The 16206-nt window shown below is 38.7% G+C and overlaps 1 protein-coding gene across 1 annotated transcript in view; it reads right to left on the reverse strand.

Annotated features, from left to right (window-relative positions):
• Positions 1-16206, reverse strand: part of dnajc11.L (DnaJ heat shock protein family (Hsp40) member C11 L homeolog) — a 126557-nt gene that overhangs the window by 17337 nt on the left and 93014 nt on the right. The window contains exons 5-8 of the mRNA XM_018226143.2: positions 14221-14349; positions 12096-12218; positions 6004-6077; positions 869-1058 (exon numbers count right to left, since the gene is read on the reverse strand). Of these exons, the coding sequence (XP_018081632.1) occupies positions 869-1058; positions 6004-6077; positions 12096-12218; positions 14221-14349 (516 nt within the window). The remainder of the gene's footprint in view (positions 1-868; positions 1059-6003; positions 6078-12095; positions 12219-14220; positions 14350-16206) is intronic.

The following is a 16206-nucleotide window of genomic DNA, read 5'->3' on the forward strand; positions in this document are numbered from 1 at the left end:
TTTCAATTTAACCGTTCTACAAAGTTTAGTGCAATTTAATTTTGAAATGAAAACAATAAGCAACATTTAATTTAATTTCAATGCAAACTCTATTGATTGGGCACATGTCGAATACAGGTGTATACAGCCCATATCCTCATAAAGCCTGTAAACACACGGGACTATGTAATAAAAAGATATTAAGGGGGTTATTTATTAATTAAGTCCGAATGACAAAAACTTGAAAAATTCGAGTTTTTTTTTTTACTATAAAAACCCGATTTTTTCGTGATTTACTATACCCCGAGGCTGTTAGAAGTTCGAAAATATTCCATCTCCAAGCTGTTTGGGTCCTGTAGAAGTCAATGTCAAAGGTCTCATTTAGAATTTTGATATCATGATCTGCGCTTAGTTTTGGGCAAAAATCTAAAAATTCGGGGGTTTTGAGTGATTTCATGAAAAATTTGAGTGTTTTATGGCAAAAACCCCCCTGAAAATTCATATTTTTACTCTGCAAAAACACAAACAGTTCGGGGTTTTTTTCCGAACTGACTTTATTACGTTTTTTCAATGATAAATAAGATCAAATAGTTTGTTTGGACTTTTTTTACTTAAAAAAAAAAATCGGATTTTGATAAGAAACTCCCTAAGTTTGCCAGGTGCAGTTACTTATAGCAAACCAACCTGCAGGTAACATTCTCTGGTCACCTGTTTAAAGGCAAACATCTTATTGGTTGTAGTGTTATTATAAAACATATCGGTGAATCTTTACAAGAAAGACTACACTTCCCTGCAAGACCATTATCTCAGCTATATAAAGACAGGCAAAAGACTTTGCTAATTATTATTGTTCCCCCCAAAACAACAAATATGACCACAAAGAACTTACCTGTAACGCCATGGAGAAGTGGCTGTTCTTCGTGTCTCGGACAATACTGGTGTTCATGGCTGACTGGATCCCCCATCGCCACTGGATGTAACCCATAGTGTTCTTGTCTAGATTGCGAGCTACCATGGTTGTGAGGCCTGGCCGGATCCCACGAGAGGAAAACTGCAAAACGCAGTTTGTAGTGAAAAAACTGCAAAGAAGCAGAAGACAGGGATGAGTGGGGAAGAAAGACTTAATGTAAAAGTCCAAAGTGAATCATCTTAACGGCGCATTTATCTTCAGTAGATCGATGCTGGTTCAAAGAGAAAAGATACAGTATTAATAATTATATTTTATTTATATAGCTTGTTAGACAGCATTTTGCAGAGCATGCTTAATCATGTCATGTTAGTTCCTTCCCCAATGGAACTTACAGTCTTGTTTCCCTATGACGGCACAGAGGCAATTTTATAAGAACAGTTTGTAACTGGAGGCAAAAGAGCATAAAAACCCACACACCAATGGAACACATACTGCACGCAGATAGGGGCCTGGTTGGAATTAATCCACTGTAGGGATGCCACTTGTCTCGTTTTGACCCAGAAAGCCTGGTTTTTGAAGGGCGGTCCGGGTCAAAACTGCCTCCTCAGTTTTCCAAATTAGGAAAACCGGGCAGGATTCCCGGAGATTGACACCAATTGCCATATCATAACCCCCAATGTAACACAACCCGCTCCATCACGTCCCGCCCCATTACATCACAGCCCCACTTCCCTCTATATCATGGTTCCACCTCCCGCTATGTCACAGTCCCGCCTCCCCACCCCGAGTTAGTTGGGAGGAAAGGGGGCAAACTTAATCCCAAGTATTCAAACAGTGATACTCACTGTGTACTCAATGGGACTGCCCATGGGCAAATTTGGACATGGGCAGTAAAACACCGCAACCAATCAATGATTGGCTTTTTTCAGCCAGCTGCAAGTCGAGCAGTGAAATCCCAGATTTGATTGGTTGGGTTTTGTCCAGGGGAAAATTTGGCCACTGTCTCAAAATAAGCCTGTGTGTCACATGAAGAGGAGGAGAAAAGTATGGCTCTGTCAAGCTCTATTTCCTTAATAACATTAATCTACAGGGGATTTTTGCTAAAGAAAACAAATAATTGTCCAGGACAATCTTAATGAGACGACAGTAACAATTAAGTGAATGAAGGTAGTCAGGGTCTGGGATCCTAAGAGCCTCCCAGTTCCAGAAGTATCGAGAAATAAAACCAATAGTTGTTAAATTACACATCATGCTCAGTGCCGTAAATAGTAATGATTCTCTAATTTACTTTATTTCCTAGGAATTTTATTATTTGCAATTTCCCCAAAGAAATAATATAATGCTCATTTAATAATCGAGCAATAAAGGATACTAGCAAATAACTTTTTATGGGCCAAAATAATAACCGTTTTCTATCATTCTAATAATTGCTCCTTCTCTGAAATGCTACGGCATTAAAATTCCGACAAGAGAGAGACTCCAGAAGAACTGCCTCACCAACACATTATGTTGCGGTGTGAAACGGTGGTGCTGTAACTAGTCTTTGTGTATCCTGTGCCAAACCAGCGTTTAACAGAGCCACTCTATTAGAAGTGTAGTGCAACTGTATAGTCACATGCCAAGGATAGTCATTCAGGAATAGCTATAGAACTAAACTCTAGTTATATTGTGTTTTGCCCTTGGACTGAAACTCATACTGGCATAATTTCTTTTTCACTGCCTGCCAACACGCAATTTTTTTATGTGAGATATGTGGAACCAATATGAACCCCCTTGTACCCACATTTTTTTCCAGGATGCCACAAACTACCCAGGTAGCAAAACCAACCACCGCAAAGTCAATGGCCGCCGTAATATGACTAGCATTTTATTTAAGGAGGCCCTTTATCCTTATAGGCATGAGGATTTTATAATACATGACTGCACAGCCATTTAAAGCATTTGTTTATAAGGAATATATACTAGAAATTCGAATTTAAGAAAAAATGCGAATGTCTAAAACTCGAACAAATATTAACGACTCAAAAACCCGAATCTAAAAACTCGAATATCAGGAAGGCTATTAACATCTTCAAATGGGTCACTAAACCTCTTCCATTGACTTATACATTAACTCGGCAGATTTTAGGTGGTGAATAGTCGAATTTGAATAGTTCCCAGGGTCAAGGTTTGATAAATCTTGAATTTCGAATTCAAATCGAGTTTGGATTATTCCCGCGGTTGTCCTACATAAACTAGTTGCACAGGAAAATACACACAAACTCGTATAATGCTGATGTTAAACAAACAGGGACCTAAATAACTAAGTTTAACATTGACACTCTTTATGAGGGTCATACCCTTTTTGGATGAGAAATAAATTACCTCTTGCTATCTCAAACTACCCTAAAAATTAATCTAGTGCAACTCATTTAAACTGCGAATGGGTGACCTTACTTTCCTCCAAAAATGACCCTAATTATAGGTTTTAAAGCTGCAGTTTAACACAGCTGACAAAGGAAATCTTCTGAGCTGCGGAGATATAGCACATTAAATCTCAGTGTGGCGTTACAATTTTAAAGGGACCCGGTGAATGGAAAAAGCAGATTATTGTTCCATGTACTGTTTAAGTAGCATAATGTGCTACAGTCGGAGTCATGTGCTTTCATTGGCCAGAGAGATGACATTCTCTATGCACAACCACCATGCAGCTGCCTTTTTTTTAAAGGACTTGCAATGCTGACCAATCGTTTTACACCATAGAAGGATTTAAATATCCCGTTTCTACTTGTTTTTACATTTATAGAATTTGCTAGCTTATCTAAGTCTAAACTATTACCTTAACTCCCACTTATACTTATCTAAATACAAATACAGTTTATGGGAACTGTTATCCAGAATGCTCGGGACCTGGAGTTTTCCAGATAATGGATCTTTCTGTAATTTGGATCTTCATACCTTAAGTCTACTAGAAAAACATGTAAATATTAAAGTGGACCTGTCGCCTACACATAAAAAGCTGCATAATGAAAGTCCTTTGCAAATTAAACATGGAACACAAATTATTTTTTTTTTCATACCTGGTGTTTAAATATCTGAGCTGTCAATCAAATATTATGTGCCTGAGGCATAGAGGTGGGGCAGTAAATTACTTTCACCTTCCATTCAGCACTTTCTACACTGCACTTCTCACATTGCCCCTTCCCTCCTCAGGTTCAATAATTATGTAGGGCATTGTGCCTGGGCATTAGGTCCCCCATTCTGGTGCTTACACAAGATTTTGGGGTGATACACAATTTGTCTTAATAACAGTGTCCACAAAATGGCTGCTGCCTGCTTGCTGTGATTGTGTAATTCCAAGACTGAAGGAAACAAAATTTAAATAATAAATATAGTGTAAGTAAAGTTTATTTTGTTCCATTAACATGATAGAAAAGAATTTGGAATTATTTTTTAGGGTGGGGGGAATGTTCTCTGCACACAGTGACTTACTTTAGGGGTACATGCCTGTGTTTCTTTATTGTTGTCAGACTAGATTCTCAAATACATTTTTTTATGCATGAGACCTTTCTTAGCTGCTTACAAGGCACCTTCAAACTAGGGATGTACCAAATCCAGGATTCAGAATACTGCCTTTTTCAGCAGGATTCGGCTGAATCCTTCTGCCCGGCTGAACCGAATCCGAATTTGCATATACAAATTAGGGACAGCGAGGGAATTTGCTTGACTTTTTGTTACAAAACAAGGAAGTAAAAAATGTTTTTCCCTTCCCACCACTAAATTGCATATTCGGTTCGGTATTCGGGCAAATCTTTTGCGAAGGATTCGGGGGTTCACCCGAATCCAAAATAGTGGATTTGGTGCATCCCTACTTCAAACAACGTTTGTCGGAGGAGCAAATGTAATAATACATGTTAACTCCTCTAAGTTTTTCATTATCATAAATCTCATGTAGTTGTAATCCCAGTTATAAGGCAGGGCCAGATGCTTGACACTTTACCATGCAGTTTTGTCACAAAAAGACAAATAATCCCCTTCATCCTTCTCTTTATTGCTCAAAATTGCTCATGGATTTGATGCATTCATAAACGAATGTTCCACTCGTGTTCCCTGTTTTCTGGTGAAATCACTGGACTCCATTTCACTTCCCAATTCCAGTTCTTCTTCTGCCTCCAAAGACATTCACGGTAAACTAAAACACAGGCCATACTGCATGAATGCCTGCTAAACACTCCATTTAAAGGAGAACTAAACCCTAAAAATTAATATGGCTAAAAATCGCATATTTTTTATACTAAACTTAATGCACCAGCCTAAAGTTTCAGATTCTCAATAGCAGCAATGATCCAGGATAGTGATGTGCGGGTCGGGTAAAACCCGCACATCAATTCAAACTTGTCACAGAGGATCACCACCTTGGAAAGTGTCTGCGACACTCACATGCTCAGTAGGCTCCGAGCAGCTGTTGAGAAGATAAGCTTAGGGGTCATCGCAAATTATCAAGCAGAAAATGAGGTTGACCTGTAATATAAGCTGATGCTACAAGGCTGATTATTAAATTCTGATGCTAGTTGCACTGGTTTCTGTGCTGCCATGTAGTAATTATCTGTATTAATCAGCCTTATATTGTGACATTTCTATGTGTACTGTATATTGTGCGTCGGTCCCTAAGCTCAGTAAGTGACAGCAGCACAGAGCATGTGCAGTTAATCAGCAGAAAAGAAGATGGGGAGCTACTGGGGCATCTTTGGAGCCACAGATCTTTACTGCTAAAGGGCTGAGGTTGACTTCGGCTGGTACAGAAGCTCAAAACATAATGTACATTTCTAGCCTACTTCGTAAGCTAAGCTTTAGTTCTCCTATAAGATAGAGGTAGATATTTTCAACACTGCAGTTATTTATACACGGCCCTATTTATTCAGGGGATTTTTAAGCACATGGTTGTTTTATTGTGAATGATATACAGAGAAAGCAATAGAGTTAATCGCACATTATCGCTGCCATACCCCTATTAGTTAGCACCCTCAGACCGATCTGCGATATTTCCAAGGGCAGACAATGCACTTTATAGCTGTTGTCAGTCGGGTTTTGCTTTACTGTGAAAACAGAGACAATTTTTTTTTTTTATTACTTACCATTTAGGTGTAAGATTACGGAAGATCTTAAGACCAAACAAAGGTCCTTGAAGGTCACCAGCTCCAAACTCTAACTGCAAAGAAATTAGGCTCAAATGAATAATAATCATATGCACTTGGTATTTAAAATAGAGATCAATATGAACAAAGCAAAATTAAAGGTGAAATATAAGTGCTTCCTGCCCGTTTATTCTCATTACATTAATACTGATTAAGCTTTCTTGTTAAGCTGCCAATACATGCCAAGATATTGTTGTATGGCAGATAACAGTAGTAAGACTGATAGTTTGGTATATAAAAAGATGAACTATTAAAATGAAGAACGATACATTTTGGCCAATGGAGAGGACGTGTATGCAAAGACAGAAGTTGGATTTATGGTTTGGGCATTATTATCTGGAATATTTGTACTATTGTTATTGCAAGTACAGATATAATTGTATGAAAGTTCGAAGACAACCGTAATTTTACTATTTGTCTAGACACAAAACAACCATGGCACAGTAAGTAGAATTATTTTAGCCCATTGTTCCATGCATTTTCTGGTTAGTATCATGATTCTTGTGCATCACAGTTCAACTGAAGGATGGAATATATAGGGGTACTCTTCCTCAATTTGAATCAAATGCTGATCAGTAACCCATAGGGTTTTGCATCTGTAGAAAGGAGATACTATGTATAGGACCAAGGGCACTTAGCAGTTACAAGTAGTTACTAACAGCTAACAGTACTAATCTACTGAACTAAAGGAAGTGATAGTAGTCTTCTATCCTCTCCAACAATGAGCAAAACAGTGATTGTTTCTCTATAGTGTGGTATTTGGGATTGCAAACTGAGATTTATCGCTGCAAATATATTTTAAAATGACCCTACTTTTTACAGGACCTTTAGATAATTAGGTTCCTTGCTTTCCAGGATTGAAATGATGGTGCCTAAGCATAGAAAGCAGTGACCCCACTGATGTCATCATTAAGTAGAAAACCCAAACAAAGAAAAGTATGACTATTCTTTTGTTCTGGTTCTTCATGTACTACCAGTGGACAAGACATTCTTCCATTGTGCATATCTTGAACTATCACCACATTGTATATAATCAGGCCTATTATAAGGGATCAATATACCCAATGAGGTATTGTGGGAGTATATACTGCTTATTAACATTACTATGATAGATTTTAATGCCTGCAATCCACCATGCAAAGCCTACAACTTTGTCTATGATGATGTCCCCCAACTGTTATTCAAAAGGATATTAAGAGGTACTAAGGTGACATGGCAAAAGGGGAGATGACCAACAAGGCAGGTCAGTAGCAAAAAAAACCCAAAAACTGTGAATTTTCCCTTCTCTGATTTGAATGTTAATCACCTGGACTGTATTGGTGCACATACGGATCAGAAGATTATTGCTTGGAAATGCCAGCTGCTATACTTCCAATTGATATTGGCATAATTCTTGAGTAGACCGGTTGTGCACCAGTTCAGGCAATTACCATTTCTGTTTTTCTGTCCACCCACAACGCTGGAAATGAAGAGGGCGCCAAAACTCCCCAAATTTCCCCATATGCAAAAAGTTCCTTACTAGTATATTTCTCAGAGGGATGAACTGTTGATACTGGGGCTCATTTATCAACACTGGGCAAATTTACCCATGGGCAGTAACCCATGGCAACCAATCAAATTGTTGCATTTATTTTTCTACTTGCAGCAGGCTTCAAAAAGCTAATCACTGATTGGTTGCTATAGGTAACTGCCCATGGGCAAATTTGCCCAGTGTTGATAAATGAGTCCCACGATTCAACCAAATTGTGATTTTCACAAAACCCTTAATAATTTGAATAACTATGATGATAACTGTCTTTTTTTGTTTCTGTTCATGAGTTCATGAATATGATCAACGCTATTTTATTGGGAAGAAGAACTTCTTTTGATTGCTCTTAATACTTTCCTACCCATACTTTCTTTCCCTGCCAAATTAATATATCCTGAAATCAAAATTGGAAGTGGGATATATGTTGTGATTGTGTTTGCTGAAAAAGCAAATGAATGAATATGAGAATATTTTATTTCATGGCCACAGACTGGATTAAAAGAAAAATTTGCAATCATTTTGTTTCATTTTGTCTGTATTATCTCCATGATAGTGTAAACTGCAGAGAAAAACATGAAGTTTGTGATCTTCAGATTTCACTGGCCTCAAGACTGGTTAGATTTTACATCTGTATCCTGACTGACTTTTGGTATTTGCCTCAACTGTCTCCCTGAACATAAATAAGTTAGTGAGAGTAAGATGGCTGTCTGCATGCCTCCTAGGGAAGGAATTAAAGTTAGATTCAGAAGTCATAGACTGGAACTCACTAGTGTTCCTTCAGTCTCTCGGGTCTCTTCTGCCTTTCATTTGCTTACGAAAGAAGAGGAAAAAAAAAATAAAACAGAGACAAAGTTCACATATAGTTGTTTTTGGCTAAACGGAGCACTTCCATAGAGAAGCAAATTCCTTTTAAGTAACTAAGTCTTTGCGTGCCAAAGTGCTTTAATTTTAGAGTGTAAACCGGGAATGCATCTGTGCCATTCAAAAAAAAATAAAAGACATGATTATCTTTTTGGAACTGAATTGACTTATTTGACGCTAAAACCAATTAGGGTGATTATCTGGAATACATTACAAATGCTTTATGCACCGATAGCGGAACGTTTGGCTACAGGTTTGTTACGTAAGCTGTTTTTAATGACAAGCGAGGATAAATACAAATATCATAGCAGGACAAAATTGCAATAATCAAGTTCGATGTGGAAGGCTGTTTTATGGTAATTTTCAGAGACTATAATTAAATCTGGGAAGAAAAAAAAACTTCAAGTGGGCCACAGGTTACAGGACGGCCAACCTTCTGAAGAGCCACTGACCCTAAAGCCTCTGTAGATCATAGTTGTGGTTAATGTAATCAGTCACTTGCCGGATTCTTTTATTCCGACTGAAGATGTTTTGGCCCTGGGCCACTGCCCCATTCAGCCCTTAAATTATAACTGGTGGTGATTCTGATTTAATCTCATTTCTCTAGTTGGCAGCACAGTCTCTTTCTTCAAGCTCAGGAAGCCAGCATAAAAGAGGAGAGGCCTCTCCGGAGCAGACCCGGCTGTCTGATAACTGACTCTCCTCTCTGAATCTAATTAAGGGTCTTTGGATGAATTGCTGCTTTTTTTTTTTTTGGTTTTTTTTTTTTTTTGCCTTGCATTTCCATTTTGTTACACTCCAGTGTTTTCAGGTCTCACAGGTGGCTGGGGACTGTTCTCTAGAGTCTCATGTTAAACCATGTCAGCAGTTCTGCTTCAGAACAGCCTTTGAAGTTGGAGAATGCTTTCACTGTCTCATTTACCAGTCTGGGTGACTTTCAGAAGCTGCTTTTCAATGTTAATCTGACATTGTTCGGTCTCAGCAGTACCGAACACTTGTTAAAGTTGCAGCGTTTATATACTCATTACAAGTTACGCACAAAGTTGGAGAAGACTTAAATGAAGAGGCAAAACTCCTGCTTCTTTCTGTGGAGTTGTAAAATCCTAAGTGGGAGCTATTTCCATCGGGAAAAAGCATTATTATGTTACAGAGTTCTTTATACTCAATCCCCTTTGGCTACAGCCAGTCTGCACAATTTGCTTCAAATGCACTCTCACTAAACCACATTTTATACCTGCTACATTAAAGATAAAGAAGGAAATAGACTTTTAAATGGCAAGCCACAAGACAAGTGTGGTGTCTATAGACAGAGGCCAGAATAAGATTACACTGTTTTCTGCAAAAGCCGGCACACTAGGGTAGCAAGGCAGTTAACCTGCAATAAACAGTGTCTGCATTTCTGAACTCCTGCTGTATGAGTAAAAAGACATTTCGGAAGTCCTGTTAAAGTGCGTGGCAATGGGGTGGACAGACGAACATTTAACAGGTCAATTTCAACACTTCTCTATTCTCTTGTCAGTTACAGTAAAAGCCGCATGATAATCAGTGGCATCTTGTCTAATGGCAGCGTTCTCATCTTAACGGTGTATGGGAATTCCACCATAAAAAAAACAGATAGGGCTAGTTAAAGGGCTAGACATCAACCATCACCCTTCAGGAGAAACAATTTGCAGTTGAGTACAGGTATGGGACCTGTTATCCAGAATGCTCAGGACGTGGGGTGTTCCGGATAATGATTGTTTCTGTAATTTGGATCTTCATTCCTTAAGTCTACTAGAAAACAGGCTGGTTTTCCAAGTAGGATTAAATATATCTTAGTTTGGATCAAGTGCAAGGTACTGATTTTTTATTAAAGAGAAAAGTTGAATAATTTGAATTAATTTGGATAAAATAGAGAAAACCTTTCTGTAATTCGATGCTTTCTGGATTCTGGGTAACAGATCCCATCCCTGTACTAGGAAAATAATTTTGTAAAGATGTAAGGGTAATGTTATCTTTAACAAAACATTATTTCCTACCAGTAACGCTCCTACTAGGAATATTATGTCTTTCTGCTATGTAAAGTATTCTCTCTGCAAGCGAGGCCATTCCTTTCTACTAGGATCATGTTTAATTTTCATCCTACAAGGACAAGTATTTTATGTTCATGGAGGACAATGGCCTTTTACAAACATTGTATAAAACAAGTGTCTAGTTTATTCACTTCTACAGGGGATATGGGGGACTGGAAACAACACCCAATACTTTTTCACATGGCATTTTAAAACGAATAGTGTTGGATTTTAATTAAATGCTTATTTATGGTCTCAGAAGGTTTTCCTACATCCTGATATACCACGTCTAAAAGAAATAATAGTTCACCGAGGTCCAAAAATGGCTGAAGTCAAAAGACCCAACACCTAAAGCACAAGCAAAGCAATGTGGTATATGGTGCCTGGTGTAATGAAAAAACCCCACAAAACTCAGATATGTATATTGGGGAGACTAAACTGAATTGACTTAGAAGTTTATCTACACCTAAAGGAAAGAGCGCACTCCTTTGCAGACATCAAGGTCCATATTTAGAACGAATATGACGAAATGTTTGAAAAATACAAACAAAAAACAAGATGGTGAGAACATGTCACGCTGGAAGAACAATTTTTAAACAGAAAACGGGTGCTGCAACACATACCACATGCAATGCTGTTTTCGTAACAAAGGCTTCACCTCAATTCACTCCTACTTTTTCCTGATGATATTTATACTTTTATTAAAGGGGTGGCTCACCTTTAAGTTAACTTTTAGTATGTTATAGAGTGACCAATGCTAAGCAACTTTTTATTTGGTCTTCATTATCTATTTTTTATAGTTTTTTAAATTGCACTTTTCCAGCTCTGAAATGGGGGTCACTGACCCCATCTAAAAACAAATGCTCTGTAAGGCTACAAATTCATTGTTATTGCTACTTTTTATAACTCATCTTTCTATTCAGACCCTCTTCTATCCATATTCCAGTCCGTTAATTAAATCAATGCATGGTTGCTAAAAATGGTAAACTGGAGAGCTGCAGAATAAAAAGCTAATAGTAAAAATAATAGTAAAAAATGAAAACCAAATAGTCTCAGAATATCCCTCTCTTCATCATACTAATAGTGACCTCAAAGGTGAACAAACCCTTAAATTACAGGAGCAGAAATTACTTTTGTGTTCACCCTATAATACACATTTAAACACTTACTGAAATAAGGTTCATATAAAAATTTTGTTTGGGCCGTTTTAGTATGTCTGCTTTTCCAGGTTTGGAGTCTCAAAAAGGAACTTTGGCACCTTTAACATTTGCTAGAGACTAACTAGTAGCCCTGGGGACCACTGTAATAAATGATAACTCTTCATGAGCTACGCACAAATAGGCTTTTATGCCGCATAATATGTGACTAACAGAGGAAGATCTCATTAGTTTTGCCCTTTACACATAAGCAGTAATGTATAAAAACGTATACATTCTAGTTATGCAGACAGCTATAACTGCATAAACAACCATTTCCAAGCTACTTAATTTTATTTCCATAATGTTCTCTGCATAAATAAAGGATAAAAATAATAACAATAAAACACTCACTCTCTATATAGTAGAATTTTATTATTTTTTTAAACAGCTCACCTCTCCCCATCCTTTGGCTGAGGTCACTCGTCTAAGAGCAAGGTTTATTGATCCCCCACCATTGCCATTCTGTGTGGAGAGGCTTCCTGAGAGAATTGCTGTATCCGATGCAGTCAGAGGGGCCTGGAAAGAGAATTGAAAGGTCCACAAGAATACTAAATATCATTCCTTTCATAGATACAACCTTCTGACTTGCCACATCAGTAACACAACAATCTCCTCACAACTGGAACTTATTGCTCTGTAAGAAGCCTATAATAACACGAGCTTGATATAAGAGCCATCTGAAACCTTCAGGTCACACATATTATAAACAAAGGCTTGAACAGATAAGCCCCATGTTCAGAAGATGAAAGAGGACTGGTTAGGTTCTATGTATTAAAAGACTAATATTATTGTAATATATGTTCTATTTGGAATTGGCTGATAAATTAACAACATTAAATAACATCCAGTTTGAGCCTGAGTTATTTCGCTGCAGGATTTCCATTCAGCCCCAGATTTGTGAGTAGGGCACAAAGACTCAGGCCTAAGACGGAAAAATCTGAGGGTGGCATCGCACTTGCTGGCCATATCCCTATTTGGGACTGGGCGGAAGATTTTGACATTGAGTTATACATGGCTTGGCTAGCATATACCATGTAGTTGGGCAGCAGCTACCATTTATCTGGATGCTTAAAGGAGAAACAAACACTTGCTACTAAAATCTATACCCCCCTACCGTACATAGACCCCCTCCCTGCTCCCGCCCAGCCTACGTGGTACCTTTGCTAAATGCCCTAACTACTTACCCCTCACTGCAGATTCTGTCCAGCAGAATTCACGGTCTACATCTTCAGCCGCTTCGGTAATCTTTGGGTCTTCTTCCGATGCTTCTGCAATTTCGGTGACTTTCAGCGCATGAGCAGTTGTTCACTGCTCCAACTACGCATGCGCCAATACAGCACTTCCCAAAGATTACCGAAAAAAAGAAGATGGCTGCCGTGAACTTCGACGCCCTGAATCTGCACCGAGGGGTAAGTAAAGAGTTAGGGACATTTAGCAAAGGTAGCACCTAGGCTGGGGGGGGGGGCAGGGAGGGGTTTATGTAGATTAGGGGGTAGGGGATTTTAGTAGCAAGGGTTTACTTCTCCTTTAAAATATGGACAGTTTCAAATCCATATCCTGAGGCTGATATGCCTGAAAGTTTCTTACTAGGAATGTTCTTATTAAAGGAGAACTAAATCCCCCAGTAAGAAAAGTCCCTACCTTCTACCCTACAGAGTCCCCCACCCTACTTCTCCCACGCAGAGTTCATTACCCCTGAAAGTGTCACAAATACATTGCTCACATATTGGTGGAGAGTAAGTTCAACAGAGCTCATAGGCGCCAGATCTTCGGTCTACATCTGTAAGGAGTGCCGTAGCAACTGTGCATGCGCCAGAAGTGCTGTAAGGAGCGCCGTGTTTGCGCTCCTTACAGATTGTTCGTAGCAACTGTGCATGCGCCAAAAGTGCAGTGAATTGCCGAAGGGAAGAGAACCCAAAGAAGACTGAAGATCAAGAAGATGGCGCCCACGAGCTCCGCTGCACTTACTCTGCACCAATATGTGAGCAATGTATGGGGGACACTTTCAGGGGTAATGAACTATGCAGTGGGGGGGGAATTGGAGAGTTTGGGGCTTTTGTTATTGGCGTGGTTTAGTTCTCCTTTAATAAAGTCAATAGTGGTGTTTTGGGAAGAGAGAAAAGATTCTGCAGAAAAGGAAATGAGTCAATTTGTACGTTTTTACGGTGAGAGATGCAGATTTTAACTGGGCAAAAGATTGAACTTGATGCCAGCTATTATGCAAACGTATGATTTTGGTGACCCTCTAAATATACCTTATTAATAAAGATGCAGGTTCCGTAGGCAATTTCCTACCATGCTCAGATACACTTCCCTACTATATAACATTTCAATATGTTGCTCAATCTCCCTCTAGATGAGCAATTGTATCCCTTTATAAATAAAGATGAGAAATAGGTTTAAATGAATAAAATAATATGAGCATCACTTAATGCTACGTGTTGCTGCTTTGCCTTGCAAATTTAGAAAGCCTCTTTCTCTCCTTTTTTTTTATGGAAAGACATTAGCCGAGCGTTACCTCAATAGACTGAGAGATGTGCATTCGGTTAATTTCAATCTGGGGAAAGCCACTTCCTGGAATGTCTTCGAAATCTTCATCATAACGATCAAACAGCTCCGTGGCATCAATTCCAACACTAATTGTCCCCTGGGAAAAAAAAAACAGAGCAAAGGGGAGAGAGTCAGGAACCAACATAAACATTTTAGAATAAACTAGATGCAATCACCTTAAAATATCAATAGTCTTCAGATTAATCAGCTCACTTGACTGCATTTGTCAACAGATGCATATAATATATTCAGCACTTTCCCTACATTCCCTGGTGACATAAGAGACGATTTACTCATCTGGCAAATAGATTGGAAAAGCAATGTTTTCCTTAAGCAATTTGTTACTCAACTCTTTCAGCACCGGAGGGGCTGAAAGGCGACGGCAGAGCTGTGCATTGGGCAGCCCTACGGCAGCACGTCGTTTTTATTGCCCCAAATGAGTGCTACGCCCTGCAGAAAATGGTGAACACATAAGTGACTGTTTTAAGACAAAAAGGAAGCAAGGACAAAGCTCCTGTTAAACATTACAGCAAATGTCTCCGACAACAGCAAGAGTTCTGCTGCTGTCCAATAATCCTCATTAGAATCAAGCTGGGCAGGTACTGTTCCCATCCAGGCTTTGGAGAGATGCGGCACTAAATGACTTTGGACTTTAAAGCAAAGTGAAGAGGAGAGAGCGAGAGAGGAAAAAGTCAGGTAAGAGAGGAGAGATGGTTCAGCAAAGCAACAGCTATTAAAAGAAACGAGGCACACTAAATCCAGTCAACTGATTAACTTTGCAGCCAAGGGAATGTACACAACACATTATGGTGCCATGGAGCTTAATGGTATTGCTTCCTTCAATTTTACAGTGGTTTTGGCCTTTTGCATGATGCTATCAGCTTAAAAAAGGAGAAAAGGTTAACCATCCATCACGTTTCCCCCCGCGAGATTCAATTATGACGAATGTTGGACCCAAATTAATCCATGTAGTCTACTTTCAGTGATTAGGCTGATTATTTATAGGATATTTTTCAACACTCCATACCCATCCTGGCCCTCGCTTGTATTTTTCTAGTGCTGTGTACAAGCTGGCAATAAGCACAAGGGGGAATTCGCATTCCAATTTGTATTCATTATATCTTCTCTCTTTGGTTTTAGAAATCATGTGGGCGAGGTCATTATTCACTGCAACTAGTTCAGCGAACTTAACTCAAAGTTTTACAAATGAGAAACCCTGGCAGGCAGAACATTGTATATGGGCTCTTTGTTTAAAAACGGAGCCTTTCCGATGGACAACGCGTCTATCAGCTAATGTGTCAGTGTGTTTCCGTTAACATATAACCCTTTATTTCATAAAGTAGCTGAAATACTTTCATTTAAAGGAGCTCATTTACTAACACCGGGCAAGTCTGAACAGTTTCAGGCTAGATTTTATTTGTTGTTCGTTGTTCATTAATTAATTTTTCATTCTGTTGTTACCTGTTCACGTTACAGTCCTGAAACCATAATGAGCTGCTATGGTCTGGGTGACCGGATAACATTTGAAATTCCAAAATGAAAAGCCTCAGAATTAAGGTGGCCATACATGCACCGATATTATATAGTGAATAAAGTACCCCCTTCTGTAAAATATAGGGATATTATAAGTTACCGAGGAGTTTCATGGCCATATAAAAACACGAGGCCGAAGGCCGAGTGTTTTTATACAGGTCATGGAACTCCGAGGTAACTTCTTATATCCTCATATTTTACAATTGGGGGTACTTTATTTATTGTAATACACAAATTTCAATGAGTCATGTGACAGAAATGACATCAGAACTCACCGTTTATAACTGATGACATCAGAACTCACCGTTTATAAGGATATAATTTACAGGATATTCATGGCTTTTGTGTATTATAGTAAAATATTCAGTACATGTATGGCAGGAGAGGAGGTAAAAGCCTTTGATATCGGTCATTTCGTTAA

The sequence above is a fragment of the Xenopus laevis genome, chromosome 7L, assembly GCF_017654675.1.
Source record: "Xenopus laevis strain J_2021 chromosome 7L, Xenopus_laevis_v10.1, whole genome shotgun sequence".
NCBI lineage: Eukaryota > Metazoa > Chordata > Amphibia > Anura > Pipidae > Xenopus > Xenopus laevis.